Raw genomic sequence first — 14,418 nt, forward strand, 5'->3', positions numbered from 1 at the left:
CGCGGCGCGGGGCGCTGCGCGGGCGGCGCGGCGCGGGGGGGCCCGGCGGCGGCGCGGGAGCCCCGCGAAGGGGCCCCAAGAAGCACAAGCTGCAGCTGGCGGCGGACCAGGCTGTTGTTGTTCTCAACGCGGTCCGCCCCGCGCCCATATAAAGGGAGGCGGCGGCGCCCGCCCCGCCAGAGCGCGGCGCGGAGCGGAGCCAGCAGCAGCGCCGGGGCAGCCCCCGCCCGCCGCGCGCGCCCCGTCCCCGCCGAGCCCCGGCGGCCGCCGCCGCCTCCTCGCCACCATGTCGGTGGAGCTGGAAGAAGCCGATCTGCCCCTCACCGAGGCGGAGGAGGCGCCGCTCGCGCCGGAGAAGAAAGCGGCCTCCAAGAAGGCGAAAGGGGGCGGCGGCTCCTCGCTGTCGCCTTCCAAGAAGAAGAAGAACAACAAGAAGAAGAACCAGCCGGGCAAATACAGCCAGCTGGTGGTGGAGACGATCCGCAAGCTGGGCGAGCGCAATGGGTCCTCGCTGGCCAAGATCTACAACGAGGCCAAGAAGGTGGCCTGGTTCGACCAGCAGAACGGCAGGACCTACCTGAAATACTCCATCAAGGCGCTCGTGCAGAACGACACGCTGCTCCAGGTCAAGGGCACCGGCGCCAACGGCTCCTTCAAGCTCAACAAGAAGAAGCTGGAGGGCGGCGGGGAGGGCGCCGCGGGTAGCGGCGCGCACAAGTCCCACAAGAAGGCGGCGGCCGCGGCGCCGCGGCGGGCGGAGAAGAAGCCGGCGGCCAAGAGCAAGAAGGCCGAGAAGGCGGCGCACAAGAAGGGCGCCGGCAGCGCGGCGGCCAGGAAGGACAAGGGCAAAGCCAAGAAGGCCGCCAAGAAAGCGGCCGCCTCGCCGGGCGCCAAGAAGGTGAAGAAGTCGGCAAAGCCCAAGGCACTCAAGAGCAGGAAGGCATGAGAGCGGGGCGCGGGGCGCCCGCGCAGGACTGAGAGCCCCCGCACGGACTGCTGAGCGCGGACCCGGCCCCCGCTTTGTCCCCGCGCCGCCCCGAGCGGGGCTGCCCCCGGCTTTCCCTGCCCCCCGCCCGCGCTCCCCGCGTGTCCCCGTCGCTGCCTTTTGTTTTCGGCCGCGCCCTTCCCCATTGTGGCCGGTTCGTGGCCCCCCTCCCCCGTCCGGCATTTTGCGCCGCTCGTGTTTTTTTTCCCGCCTTGTCTCCATGGCAGCCATTTTGTTACGCGCCCCCGCGCCACGTGGGCGCCGCCGCCGCCCGCGCGCGCCCCGGCCCCCCCCTCCCGGCCCCTTCCCCCCTTTTTGTTGCCTGCGCCGAAGCGGTTTCGAAAAGTGACGGCGCCCCCTATTGGCTCGCGGCCGCCGCCGCCATGGCAACGGCCCGACGGGCGCCAATGGGCTGCGGCGGCGCCGCCGCGAGGGGGCGGCCGCCCGCGCGGGACCAAGCGGCGGGGCCGCCGCGGAGCGCCCTGCCCTGCGCCCGCCGCCGGGTCACCTCTTCGATGGCCTTTATTTTTTTTGTCGTTTTTTAGGATTATTTTTTCTTTTTGTGAGGGTTTTTTTTTTCATTTCGGTTGTCGTCGTTTCAAATAAATTGTTAGAACTTTGAACCGTGGTTTGCTGCGGGGGTGGGAGCGGCGCGGGAGGGTCCCCGCCGGGGGCTGCTCCGCGCTGCGCAGCTCCTATGCGCAAAGGGCTCTCGAAGGAGGCGCCTGCCCTAAGGGCAGGGGGGAGGCCCGCGCTTTGAGCCGGCTTTTCCCCCCAGCAGCTGTGTCAGAGGCTGCCCCCGGCCCGAGCACCGTGGGGGCAGCGAGTGACACCCGCAGCAAGGGCACCGCGCTGTGCGACGGCACCGCAAAACGCCGCGGAGCCCCCCTTGTCTGCGCATCCTCGCTGCCTATTTATAGCTCACGCAGTGAGATTGCATAAACGCTGTCGGGGATCTAGGCCATTTTGTTCCGCCTCTCCCGTGGGAGCGCAGGGATGAGCGGCTGCTCGGCGCTAGCAGGCCCTGCGGGAGAGCCCGGCTGCACCAGAGCGCAGCCCTGAGGGGACAGTGACCCCGGGCGCAGCGGGAGCAGGGGCAAGGGGAACTTACTGGGAGAGAAGGAGGCTCCGAGGAGGGGGCTCTCGCCTGCTGCAGGGAGCCGGTTGGGAGAGGCGCCAGGAGCTGCTGGCCCCGCTCCCGGAGCCTGAAGCGGCGCAGCCAAGGGGTGGACGAACCCGCCGTGGAGCTGGGCAGGCCGGCGGAACCGCGGCAGCGGCTCGGGAGCACCTCCGTCCTCCTGTGTGGAAGCCCCGGCAGGGACAGGCAGGCCGGGCGCTCCCTCGCTGTGGGGGATCAGACCAGCACCCAGCCCACGAGCTCCTGCTGTGCCAGGAGGTGCCGCCACCTCATTCCCGGAGGGCAGAGCGGCTGGGAGGGCAGCAAGATGCCAGGTCTGCGTGGGCTCCTGGCACCAGTTCTGGTCTGCAGGGCTGTGCTGAGGACAGCTCCTGGAAGCCACCCCCGTGGCATTGCCCACACCAGAGCTGAACCCGGCCTTTGGGCACTCCAAGAACGTGACTTCCCCCTGTCCCCGGCGCACAGACACGGCACAAGGGCGGAGGAAGCAGAAGGGAGCTGCTCGCAGAGCAGCTTCACCCAGCCCAGCCCCCAGGAGGGACCTTGGCTGCTAGATGGACAGTTTTAAGCCGTGATGCCCAGATAGAGACCAGCTCAGAGCCGTCTGGGCTGCCCCAGTCAGGGTTGCGCCTACAACCACCCCGTTTGCTACACCTGAATAAAGCTCATGGGGGAAACAGGACACGTGCAGCAGAGACAGATACAGCCCTCCAGGGTGACCCGAGGGCAGCACGGACACGGAGGGGCTCCCGTGGGGCCGGCACGCCGCAGTGCCCAGCCTGCCCGCGGCTGCTGCAGGGGAGCTGCCCCTTCCCCAGCACGGCGCTGCCTGCAAAGCAGGGCCCCGCGGCTCGTGCTTCCTTGCTGCAAGCATGAGAGACACAAATATTCTCTCTCAGGAAACATCCGTCAGCTGAATTGGGCAAGAGAAGCCAGCTGTGCTGCTCTGCCCTGGCAGAGCCCAGCGACGCTCCGCAGACAGAGACTCCCCTCGTGTCTATACTTAGTCCAAGCAGCTGCGGGGCCAGGCCGGCCGCGGCCCCTCTGCCCACGCAGGCTGCGCCAGTGCTGCCCATCTGCCAGCGGGTGCCACGGGAGCTGCTCGTGCACCCACCGCGGCCGTCTCTGTGGTTGAGATGACCCTGCGGGTTCGGAGGGCGCGCAGGGATGCTGTCGCTGCGAGAGCCAGGTGCTCTGGCATCAGAAGGGACATTTAGGCCATTTGATGTCCCATGTGCCATCCTGCGGCCGCAGGAGCCTCCTCTCACCCCTGGTGGCTCTTGGGTGGCTCGGGGGTAACCAGGCTACACCCCCAACACCAGCCCCAAAGGCAGGTTGCTAAAACGTGATCACAAAGATAAAGCACTCACCTGGGATCAGCCGAGGAGGGTAGGAGCGCGCGGCCCCGGGGTCCCGGCGCTGCGGGAAGGCGGGTGGACGAGCAGCACCGCGGGCAGGACGCGCTGCAGCCCCGTCCCGCGGGCAGGGACTGGTCACGCAGGGAGGCCAAGCAGGGCCTAGAGGATCTGCCCGCGCACGGCAAAGACGTCACCTCCTGCAGGGACGAACGGCGGCTCCCCAGGGCGGAGGGCCTCGTCTCGGGGCCCGCAGAGCACCCTGCAGCTTCGCTGCCGCACGGAGCTGCCCCAGGGGAGGCACAAAGTCCCCAGGCCCCGCTCCGCGCCGCGGGGAGGCCGCGTGCCCAGCCGGGCCCTTCGCAGCGCCTGGTTCAGCTGCAGGGCTGCAGCAGAGCTCCCAGGACAGCCAGGAGCAGCAGCCGCTCCCGGGAGCCACCAGCTCCTCCGAACCTGCAGCCCTGGAGGGGAAAACAGCCATTCCAGAGCGAGTCCCCCTCTCCTTTTTTTCCACTTTGAACTGAAGATCAAGACCACAGAGCCTGGATTTCCTGCTCCAAAGCTGCAGACACGTCCCCTCTTCTGCTCCCGGCGGTGCTCGGATGCCGAGTTCACAAGGGATCTGGCGTTGTGCCCTGTGGCAGCCCTGGCTGGACAGCCGGGATTCCTCCCGCCGCCTTCGCCACAGCGGCGCTTCCCAGCCGCCAGGTTGGTCATTCCCGGGGCCGATGGAGAAGCTCCTAGCAGAGCACACGAGCGCCAGCACCTCCCTCCCTCGCCCATCACGAGCCCCTTTTGCCACCCGGCCCCGCTGCCCTCCCTCCTCTGGTCCGCAGGGCCCCCCAGCAGCTCCTCGGGCAGCCGGTCCGGCCGCGGCCTCCAGCCTCGCTCTGCTCCAAGCCGCGGCCTCCTGACGGCGGCATCGGCACCGCCGGAGCGGCAGAGGGGCCATGTCCACCCCAGGGCGGGAGGAGACCCCGGGGCAAGCGAGAGCGGAGCGCTGCGAGCCCACGGGCCACCGGCCAGGGCTGCTCGGAGAGCGTCGAGCACAGGAGGCGGCGAGACACAGCAAGCGCGACAGCATTCGATACGGAACCAGTTTAATCAGGTAGTGGGTTTGCACCGTTCTTTCCGGTATCACAAGTTCTGCGTTTTCTAAAGAAACACCCAAACAAGACACTGGGGTACAGACAGGAGAGCCACCACGCTCGAGGGCGGCTCGCACGCGCGGGACGCCCCTCGTCCTGCCCCGCGGGTCGCACATGGAGCGCGGTGCCGGTGCCGTGTCCCCGCCAAGGTCAGCGCCGGGGACCCGGCCCCACCACGGCCGCCTCCCCGCGATGCCACCCTAACACACGCTGCTCCCGGGAAAACCCTCCGGCAACCCGGCCGACGAGCACCCGGACTCGGCTTCCCTCGGCAACAATGAAGCCAGAGCCAGAGCAAGCCACTTCATCCACAAGCTCATTCAATAGGTTGAACACATGCTACTTACAGCACATAAATAGTTGCTCATTTTACTTGTTTTTTTTTTAAAAAGAAGAACGTGATGAAGGTCTAGTGCCCGCTTGCCTGGACACTGCTGCATGCAGGAGAGCAGGCGCCGGCTCCGCGCAGCGGGGAAGCCGCTCTGCGTCACGCCGGAGCCGCAGGCGCAGCCGGCCCCGCTCCTGCTCACGCCTCACCCCCTCAATAAACACTGCTCTAGCTAAACACTGTCCTTAAATACAAACCCCGGGGCTTCTTAAAAAAGAAACGTTATCCACAAAGGGTTACGGTTAACAGATATCAGCAGCACTTTATTTTTTCAGAACCAGGAATAGTGTTGAACAACAAAGGGAAAAAAAAACAAAACAAAACCAAAACCGAACAACATTGCAGGTCATTTCTGGAAGTGCGGCTAGGGTACAACAACCTCTACGACATTAAGGGATTCTGCAGCCGGGAGCCGCTCCGTGACGGGAAGAGCAGGGCCGCGGCAGAAGATGGCAGCTCCCGCTCCCGGCGGGCGCCTGACCTTGCAGCTCCGCGCGGAGCCGTCGCTGCACCCACCGCCCCACTGGACCCACCGCCACGGGGCTGCGCGCGCCCACGCAGCAGGGCAGCAAAGTGACTTTGCAGGGAGGCGCCCCAAAATAACAGAGACCTTGAGAGCTCGAGGCTCCCTGACAGTAGGTGATGCACTAGCTTTACCAGGAAAAATAAATAAATACCCGAGACCAACAGTCACTGACCGAGAAACTTCTCCGTTTCCCATGATCCAGCCCCCTGCCCTCCCCTCGTCCCGGTGGCCTCGCCGGGGCTGCTTGGGGGCAGCGAGTCCGATGGCAGCGCCAGGGTGGCCCGGGGGCCCCTGGGGGCTGCACGGAGGGGCCCGCGGGTGGCCCCACACGAGGGCCAGCGACCAGGCTGCTCCCGGCCACCTCTGCCCGGGCCGAGGAGCCGAGGGGAGGGCGGGCGGCGCAGGCAGCGCCTGCCCCGAACCGCGCTCCCCCGGGCTCCCCGCCGCGGCCCTGGCCCGGCCGGGGGGCGCCAGCGCCGCGCTCACTTCTTGGAGCTCTGCGTCTTCTTGGGCAGCAGCACGGCCTGGATGTTGGGCAGCACGCCGCCCTGCGCGATGGTCACGCCGCCCAGCAGCTTGTTGAGCTCCTCGTCGTTGCGGATGGCGAGCTGCAGGTGCCGCGGGATGATGCGCGTCTTCTTGTTGTCGCGCGCCGCGTTGCCCGCCAGCTCCAGGATCTCGGCCGACAGGTACTCGAGCACGGCCGCCAGGTACACGGGCGCGCCGGCGCCCACGCGCTCCGCGTAGTTGCCCTTGCGCAGCAGCCGGTGCACGCGCCCCACGGGGAACTGCAGCCCGGCCCGCGACGAGCGCGACTTGGCCTTGGCGCGCGCCTTGCCGCCGGACTTGCCGCGGCCCGACATGGCCGGCGGGCAGCGGGCACTCGCCGCTGCCCAGGAGCGCCCAGCACAGCCGGTCCCGGCGCCTGCGGAGAATCACGAGGCCGTTACCCGGGCCGGGCCGGGCCGGGCCGGGCCGGGCGCCCCTGTCCTCCCCGCCGCCGCCCCGCGCCGCCCTTACCGCTGCCGCCGCCGCTCCGCCCTGCGCGCCGCCGCCGCCGCACTGCCCCGGCCGCCGCCGCCGCGCCGCGGATATCGCGGCCGCCCCTCCAACCGCCGCTCCCCATTGGCGGCGGCCGCGGCGAGCGCGGCGCCCATTGGCCAGCGCGCCGATCCCTGATTTGCATAGGGCTCGCAGCGCCCCGGCTCCGCCGCCCGGGGCAGCGCCCGGCGGGGCGCGGCCGCCGCCTCGGCCCGGCCCGGGGCTCCCGCGGCCCTGCAGGAGCGGGGCGAGGTCGGGGCGCCCGGGCTGCAGCCGCCGGGCAGGAGCCGGTCGCCTCCCTCGGCCTGTCCCCGCCGTGCGGCACAGACAGAGGCTGCAGGAGCCCAGGATGCGGCTGGGCAGCGGGACCTGACGGGACAGGACCGGCTGGGTGCCCCTCTCACAAGGGCCACCGAAGCCTTGGGCCCCCGAGGGACACCGCAGCCTCCAGAGCGCCTTGGGCTGCCCTGTTGGAGAGAGCCCAGCGCGGACCCTGGCACAGAGCTGCTGTGAGTCATTGCAGGCTGCCGCTTTGGATTCCCAAATCCATAATCAACCTTGGCCTTTGCCTATGTTTTGGATTTTTACCCATCATGTCATCTGTCCCCAGAAAAGCCCTGGCATGGAGACCATCCCAGGCTGCCCAGGTGAGCAGCCCCGGTGCCAGCAGAACTCACAGGCAGGTGAAAGCGGTGCCAGCCTCGGAGCGGGGCTCGTTAGGTCGCTGTGGTCAGCGGGGAGCAAACACTGCAAACGTGACAGCACTTGGCTTGCAGCACACGGCAGTTAAAGGCAGATGTTCCTGATCACCTGGTGATGAAACCCCGGGTATCGCTCTGCAGCCACGACAGCCCCAGCGCCTGCAGGAAGCTACTGGACGCTGCAGCCTCGCACCATTCCTGCAGCAGGATTAGGCGCTCTGAAACACGGGAGCTGGGTCCGGGCTCCCTCCCTGCAGAGGGGCCTCTGCTCTGGCCCTCCCGCAGCTCCCCACGGACGGAGCCTTCCAGGGGAACCCTGGAATGAGGCTGTGGGGAACCGTTTCCACTGGCAAACAGGAACCCTGTGCAAGGCCCGCGCCGCTGGTCCCCGGCCGTCGGCCTCTGCTCGCTGCTCTCCCTCGCAGCAGGCGGGAGAGGAAACAGCGACTGTGCTGGTGCAACAGAAGCGACAGGGCTGGGAAATGGGGACACAGGCACACGCACGGACACTGCATGATCCATCTGCTAATCCCATTTTATTGTTTTGAAGACAAATTGCATTCTGTTTTCTAGCAAACGTCCCCACGTGTCAGGGTTTTGGTCCGCAACATCTGGTTCTGTTTACAGAGCCCTGAGCCCCAAACCAACCCCCCTATACTGTTCTTTAATGGCACTTTGGTTATCTGGGCCTTAATGCATGACCTCTCCGAGGCGAGCAGGATGCATCCCTCCACAGATCAAGAAAATCCTCTCTTAAGTCTCCAAATCCTATTAACAAAACGATTGCACAAACAATGTGACCAAGACAAGTTGCCCAATGCCGCTGCCCATGGGGAAACCCCAGCAAGGTCCAATTATTCCAGAGGTTTTAGCCCATTTGCCCAGGTCGGGCATGGAAAAACACACACAGGGGCTTTGCAGGGGTGGGTGCTGTCCCATCCAGCCCTGCTTGGGGCAGAGTTAAACACCAGCTCCCGGATGGCACCGCAAGGCAGCAAGGACTGGAGGAGATGGAGGAGAGGAGCGTAACCTCCACGGGGAAGATCCGCAAGGAGACGGGAAACAGCCTGGACAGGGGCAGTTCAGAGCAGAACTCACACAGACCGTTTCCTCCTCCAGCCTCAACGGCCCCTCTTCTCTAAACAAGGAAGCTCCCTGGGCTCTTGCTGGTAAATTGCTCTCCCTACCCAAGCACGGCTTTGAGATCTTCCCGTTTGGGATAGCCAAGCACGTGCTGAAATGTTGGGGCAAAGCAGCGTGGCAGAACATGGCCAGGGAGTTCTAAACACTTACTGCATGTTCCCTTACACTGCAGAAGTCTTTAGGGGCTAGAGAATGGCATTCATACAGAATCAGTATGGAATTAAATGGAAAAAAAGGTATCAGGTTGATAGAGAAAACAAAACAAAACCACAAAAAAAAATAATATGGAGATATGGACTGTGAAATCCCATCAGAAACTTCTCCCCCTCCAGCAGGCTGAGATGCTGCTGATGGCTTTTTCATCTTCTCCTGGAGCGAGCAGACTGACAGGGAGGGAGGCCAGCGTGTTGTATCCGCTCCCGCCAGCACCAAAGCCAAACATCTTTAAAGACAAACATTAACCTCTAACTAAACACTAACAACAGAGACGACAACCTAGGGCATCCGATCAATACCGGAGAGGCTTAGAGAATGTCAGCGGCAGTTTGCAAAGCCTCCCAAAACGCGTTCCAGGCAGCTCGGCGGGGAGCCACGCGGTGCCTACACCTTGCGCCTCTTCGTGGCCGGCTCTCCCGCCTTCCCCAGCCACTGCTGCAGGACCCCCGCGCTGGTCTTCTTGGGCGAGGGGTTCTGGATGAACTGACTCGTCCATCTGGGCACCTCATTTTCCTGCTTCTTGGGAGAGGCCTCCTGGGCGCTTTTCAGCCAGCTCGCCATCACTTTGCTGCTTGCGGTGGCTTTGACCTGCTGGAGAGACAAATGACAGCAGAGGAAAAGTGAGAAGCGGAGCGAGAGCGCACGGGCACCCGTTGCTTTGGAGCGCAGGATGTGGATGGTGTAGCAACAGCCTCGACTGCAGTTGGACGCATTTGCAGGAGGTTCCCAGGGCTGCTGTGAGCAGGATTGTTCCAAGCTCCATTTGACATGGAATTTGCTTCATTTGGCAGAGAAATCCTGGCAGAGGATGACAGAGTTTATTTCTGGAAGCGCCAGGAAGGGAATCTGTCAGGGGCCTTTGCATGGCAGCATCACACGCAGGCACCGAGGAGGACACGGGCTGCCCGAGCCCCTTTCCTGAGCGCGACGGGGGCAGCACCCGGCTCTGCTCAGAAATGTCACCCTGCCCAGGTGGCTCCCCGAGCCCTCCCTGCGCTCCCACCTTCGGCACTCCCAGCTCGATGGGAGCCAGGCACTCCGGGCTGTCGTTGCGCACGCTGTTCACGATGGTGGACACCGGGTGGAACGCGATGTTCTCCGTGGGCTGGATGAGTTTCACTGCTTCCTGGGTTGGCACTTCAGCGAAGTCCAACCACTTCCTGATGGCTTCCTCCCCGTCCAGGATAGCCGGCATCCTGCGCATGCAGAGAGGGGTCAGAACCCACGGATCACCCAGGCCAGCGAGTCCCCCAGGCACAAGCCCTGCACCAGAGCAAGGCGTCACAAGCAAGAACCGTGGGCCAGCACGAAGCTGGCTGGACACAAACTGCATTTCAGAAGCCACAGGGGAAAAACAAGCACAAGGCTGCTCTGCTGTGAAGCTGGTCTCAGCTAGCCAAGGCAGCAGCTGCTTTGCTGCAGGAGCAAAGGGCTTGGCTGCCAGATCCTGGCCATGCTGAGAGCAATTCAGCTCCTCCTGTCACCTGCCAGGGGACAAAGACGGTGGTTTCTGGGCAGGGCATGAGCCCGTGACCCTGAAGAAGCTGGGGGTGCTCTAGGGTTTCATTCTGAGGGTGGCTTTCCCCGCGGCCCCCGCTCGCCTGTGGTGGATGAAGCTCACGTCCTTGGAGGCGTCCACGGTGATGATGGTGTACGTGTAGAGCGCGTCCCCGCCGCCCGGCGGCTCCCAGCGCTCGAAGATCCCGGCCATGGTGAGCAGCCGCCAGCCCTTCCACTCGTCTCCCTCCTCCGTGTCGGCCTGGAACACAGCCCCGCGCACCGTTGGCTCTGCCGTTTCCACGCCACGCTGCTAACGCGCAGCCAAAGCAGCGCAGACTCGCCCAAGATGCGGCAGGCCGCTCGCATCCCGGTCATGATCCGGATCAGGGGTGCAGCGGGGTTATCGGGAACCTCCTTCCCTTCGGCACATCACAGCTGCCGCTCACAGGAAGGAAAAGGGGAAGCGAAACTGGCAGGCGAGTCCCCTGGGGAACACATCAGCCGCCCATGCAAATATTGGGAGCGCGGGGAGCAGCCAGCGGGGCGGCTGGTGACACCACGGGACCATCTAGAGCCAGGGGGGTTCGGAACCTGGATCCTGGCTGCAGAGGCCTCCACAGGACCGGGCTCTGCTCGGGAATGCAGCGGGAAGCTGCTGCAGAGGCGCGTTTCTCTGCAGCGCGTTCGGCAGCTGTGCCAGGCCAGAGCTCTGAGCGCAGGAATCACGTCAGAGCGCTCGTGCCGAGGCGCAGCAAGGCAGGGCTGGCACAGACCGGGGAGGTCAGGAGCAAAGCCACCTCCAAAGGCACTTCCCACCTCACGAGTTCCAGTTTTGTCCCCTCCAAATTCCCGTGCACAATCCCCAGGGCAAGCACAGTTGTGAGGAGCGGGAGTTTTCCTTACGGATATCTGCTACAACTCTTAAGTGCTCCAAGGATGTTTATGGGAAGAAGGGGCTGACACTTTGAGCCAAACCTCTGTGCACGGCGAACGACCCGCTACCGTTTCGTTTGTCGTCTGGGGGAAGTAAATGAAATAGGGCTGCTTCCCGCCCTCTTGCTGCTGCCACTCGTAGAAGCCGTCGGCCAGGACCACGCAGCGCTTGCCCTTGAGGAGAGGGTCCTGCGGGAGAGAAAACACGAGCGCTTAATCTCCTGAAGGGACCAGGCAGCCCGCGATGGGCGGCGATGGCTCAGAGCGCCAGGCAGGCGGGCACCGCTCGACCGTCAGCTCCCAGGCGCCCAAATCCCGGAGCTCCGGGTCCCCCCGGGCGCTCCTGCGGCTCCTCCTTAGCGGGGACCTCCCCTGCAGGTGCCCAGGGCTCAAACGCAGCAGCCCGTGGCCACAGAGCTGCAGGGGGGTTCCCTGCAATGCCCTTGCTCACGCGGGGCGGCAGCCCACGTCTCACACCCAAATAAATCCCAAGTGCCCAGCCACTAATACCCGCAAAACCATATGGCGAGGGTCTCTCGCAGAAGAGAAGGGCAAAATAATCCACCGTGCATTTGCTGCCCTAATCCACGAGGCAGTGACCTCCTTACAGATCTGTGCTCCACCCGGCCAGGACGGCTGCAGTCCCGTTTTCCAGGAGCAGAGGCCTGGCTGGGCTCCCTACGCAGCACAGTGTTAACTGCTGTTAGCCCCCTTCAGCAGATGAGCTTTTATCCATGTGGATTTGCTGCCAGCACTTCCCACGGAGTCACGCGACTTCCCTTTCCCTTCTCTGACCAGCACTTGAAGCGCAGAGCAAAGGTCGTGCCGTGAAATGAAGCTCGGGTAAAGCCATCACCTTTTGCATCCTTATATTTTAAGGAGCGCAGCTGGCTCTGGGGTAAAAGGAGCCATTTAAGGGGACGCATCCCCAGTGGAGCAGCAGGCAGACGGCAGCCAGTCCCTGCTCGGGGGATACTTTGGATTTGTCTCGGCTCTCACAGCACCAATAACACCGAGGAAGCCACCGAGCGCCGGGTGCGCTCAGGCGGGACCAAGCGAGCGGTCACGCACCTTGTAGGAGGATTTCGTCAGCATGGTGTCGCTGCGGCAGTTGGAGGTGTTGAAGGGCATTTTGGAGGGGTCGTCCTTTTTGAACCAGGAGGGAATCAGGCCCCAGCGCATGGTCGTGAGGACCCGCTCCGAGGAGTCAGCGCCCTTGGAAAGAGGATAGAGAAGAACCGCATATCGGAGCAGCAGAAAGCAGAGCACACTCATCACAGCATCCTTCTCTCTACCTTTACAGTGCAGCCATAAGCGCCCCAGCAGCTGCTCTCCCAGTGCAAGGGGAAAGCAAGCTCGTTTTCTGCAGAGAACTAAACTGCAGCTCACAGCCCTACGGGACACGTTCCTCACCAAATCTGCCACTTCTCCTTTGCAGGGATGTTCGACCAGTCCTTGCAGCAGAGAGGGACAGCAGTGCTCGCAAGCAATGCAAAAGTACCCGCTAATTATAACCCTTTGCATATTCTTAACAGCTTTCCTGCACAAATTAATCTTTAGCAGAAAACGCTTTGCAGAATAAACAAACACAACAGTATTTACAACGGTTGCTGTACAGGGTAACTAACACACGGTTTCTCCTCAACGAGAAGGGTTTTGCAGCCTGATCTAGCTTTTCTCTGCTTAATGAATAGTCCTACGGTGGTGACGTCCAGGCCCATAAAACTTTCTCATTTAAAGCGATTGCCCCAAATAGCACAAATCTCACCTTCATTTTAATAACGTGATTTCTGCCGCTCCGATTCACTTTCCCTCTCGGCGCCGGCCTCGCGCTTTGCATATTGTCTCGCTTTGGACAATGGAAACGGCCCCGCGGGTTTCGCTTCCCCCCCAGCCCGCTCTCGCTTTCGACCCGCCGTCCGCCCCGGCGCTGCGCCCCGATGGGCCGAGCGATGCCCTGGGGGACACCTGATCCCAGGGAACTCCAGGGAACTGGAGAAACAGGTACGTGGAGCACCCAAGTGCTGCAAAGGCCTTTGGACCCTCGCACGGAAGGGAAGCGGCCAGGATGGGGGCTTCGGAGCTGTGTCCTGGCCGCCGAACACAGGGCACGGGCTGGCTGCCAGCGGGGCCATCGCGTGTCCCTGCTCTCGGATGTGGCACCGCGCACGGCCCGAAAGCAAAGCACCAAGGATGCTCTAGGACAAACGATCCCCGTAACTTCCCCTGGACCAACCTAAGCCCTTCTGAATGTGCCAGAGTTCAGCAAAAAGGGGCCTCCTGACGCGCCGGCTGCGCAGGGTCCTTGGCAGCAGCCACCAGCCCATGGCAGCGCCCGGAGCGCCGGGAAGCCCCGTCCCGCTCGGTGCCCGGCTCCTCGCACCGCTGGGCAGGGCTGGAGCCTGCTCGGGCGTCCGGGGACGCTCAAATTAGCCCGGGTAACGGTCCCCGCAGGTGCGTTTTTTTAAAGCTCCGAAGAAGAGATTTTTCTCTGCTATCCCCTAAGAAGGGCAGCGTAGATGGTCTCAGCAGTGTTAGGGAACGACAGAAGGATTCTCAGGAATACGGAATAAACCAAAACAAACAAACATAAAGCACGCAGAGCAATTTTATGCACTTAGGAGCAGAGACATGGAGTAGTTTTACACCCTCGGGAAAGAGTTATGTAAAGGCCCCCACTTGCAGAGAAACCTCCCCGCAAACGTCAGAGCGATGGGGCCGATTCCCAACCCGGCCCGCGCGGGGCAAGAGGCAGCTCCGCGCTCAGAAACCGCCGCGGTGGCCGCGTCCCCCCCGTGTCCCCCCGTGTCCTCACCTGCTCCAGGTGGCGCCGCGACAGCAGCACGGGCCCGTGGCTGCGCGGGCCGCGGTTGTACGAGGGCCGGTGGCGCTCGGCGCCCACCCAGTCGGGGCGGCGGCGGCGGCCGCGCGCGTCGCGGTAGGCGCAGGCCCGGCGCAGGGCCTCGGCGCCCAGCGAGCACACGGTGCGGCCGCACATGGCGGGGACGGCGACGGGGAGCCCAGCGGGGAGACACGGGACAGCGCGGGGCCCGGTAGCACCGCCCGGCCCGGGGGTGGGCGCTGGGGCCGTCCCCGCCCCGCGCGCTGAGAGGGGCGGCGGATCCACGAGCGGGCGGGCTCCAACCTCCCTCCTCGGAGTGTTCCCGCCCAAATGTCCCCGAGGGTCCCCAAACGTTCCCGGAGGGCCCTAAACGTCCCCGGGGGGGTCCCCAAGCGCTCCCGGGGGGTCCCGGTGTGTGCGGGAGGCGGAGCTGCCCCCCCCCCCGCTGCGGGCCACGTCGCGGCCGCCCCCGGAAGCGCCGGGCGCGTCGCGGGGAGGCGAC

The 14,418-nt window shown here is 64.4% G+C and overlaps 3 protein-coding genes across 3 annotated transcripts; 1 reads left to right on the forward strand and 2 right to left on the reverse strand.

Annotated features, from left to right (window-relative positions):
- The first annotated feature begins 276 nt into the window (after nucleotides 1-276).
- Nucleotides 277-1,017, forward strand: H1-10 (H1.10 linker histone). Its single transcript, XM_010212636.2, has one exon. The coding sequence runs from the start codon at nucleotides 287-289 to the stop codon at nucleotides 944-946; it is 660 nt and encodes a 219-aa protein (XP_010210938.2). The 5' UTR covers nucleotides 277-286; the 3' UTR covers nucleotides 947-1,017.
- A 4,970-nt stretch (nucleotides 1,018-5,987) lies between these two features.
- LOC148592487 (histone H2A type 2-B-like) lies at nucleotides 5,988-6,576 on the reverse strand. The gene is made up of 2 exons (XM_088534645.1): nucleotides 6,561-6,576; nucleotides 5,988-6,465 (listed from the first exon to the last, which is right to left on the reverse strand). Exon 2 carries the CDS (start codon nucleotides 6,401-6,403, stop codon nucleotides 6,023-6,025), a length of 381 nt encoding a protein of 126 aa, XP_088390771.1. The 5' UTR covers nucleotides 6,404-6,465; nucleotides 6,561-6,576; the 3' UTR covers nucleotides 5,988-6,022.
- A 2,437-nt stretch (nucleotides 6,577-9,013) lies between these two features.
- HMCES (5-hydroxymethylcytosine binding, ES cell specific) lies at nucleotides 9,014-14,072 on the reverse strand. The gene is made up of 6 exons (XM_088534602.1): nucleotides 13,890-14,072; nucleotides 12,146-12,289; nucleotides 11,144-11,263; nucleotides 10,243-10,400; nucleotides 9,645-9,837; nucleotides 9,014-9,232 (listed from the first exon to the last, which is right to left on the reverse strand). Exons 1-6 carry the CDS (start codon nucleotides 14,070-14,072, stop codon nucleotides 9,026-9,028), a joined length of 1,005 nt encoding a protein of 334 aa, XP_088390728.1. The 3' UTR covers nucleotides 9,014-9,025.
- Between the last annotated feature and the right edge of the window lie 346 nt (nucleotides 14,073-14,418).

The sequence above is a fragment of the Tinamus guttatus genome, unplaced genomic scaffold (assembly GCF_059628265.1).
Source record: "Tinamus guttatus ecotype Peru unplaced genomic scaffold, ASM5962826v1 Tinamus_guttatus_pri_ptg000580l, whole genome shotgun sequence".
NCBI classification, from domain to species: domain Eukaryota; kingdom Metazoa; phylum Chordata; class Aves; order Tinamiformes; family Tinamidae; genus Tinamus; species Tinamus guttatus.

Coding starts and splice junctions, on each gene's coding strand:
- H1-10 (XM_010212636.2), top strand. CDS start 287: ATGTCGGTGGAGCTGGAAGAAGCCGATCTGCCCCTCACCGAGGCGGAG.
- LOC148592487 (XM_088534645.1), bottom strand. CDS start 6,403: ATGTCGGGCCGCGGCAAGTCCGGCGGCAAGGCGCGCGCCAAGGCCAAG.
- HMCES (XM_088534602.1), bottom strand. CDS start 14,072: ATGTGCGGCCGCACCGTGTGCTCGCTGGGCGCCGAGGCCCTGCGCCGG. Junction 10,401..11,143: donor CCCAGACGACAAACGAAACG/GTAGCGGGTCGT, acceptor GCTGTGTTCCAG/GCCGACACGGAGGAGGGAGA. Junction 9,838..10,242: donor GTGAGCTTCATCCACCACAG/GCGAGCGGGGGC, acceptor CTGCATGCGCAG/GATGCCGGCTATCCTGGACG.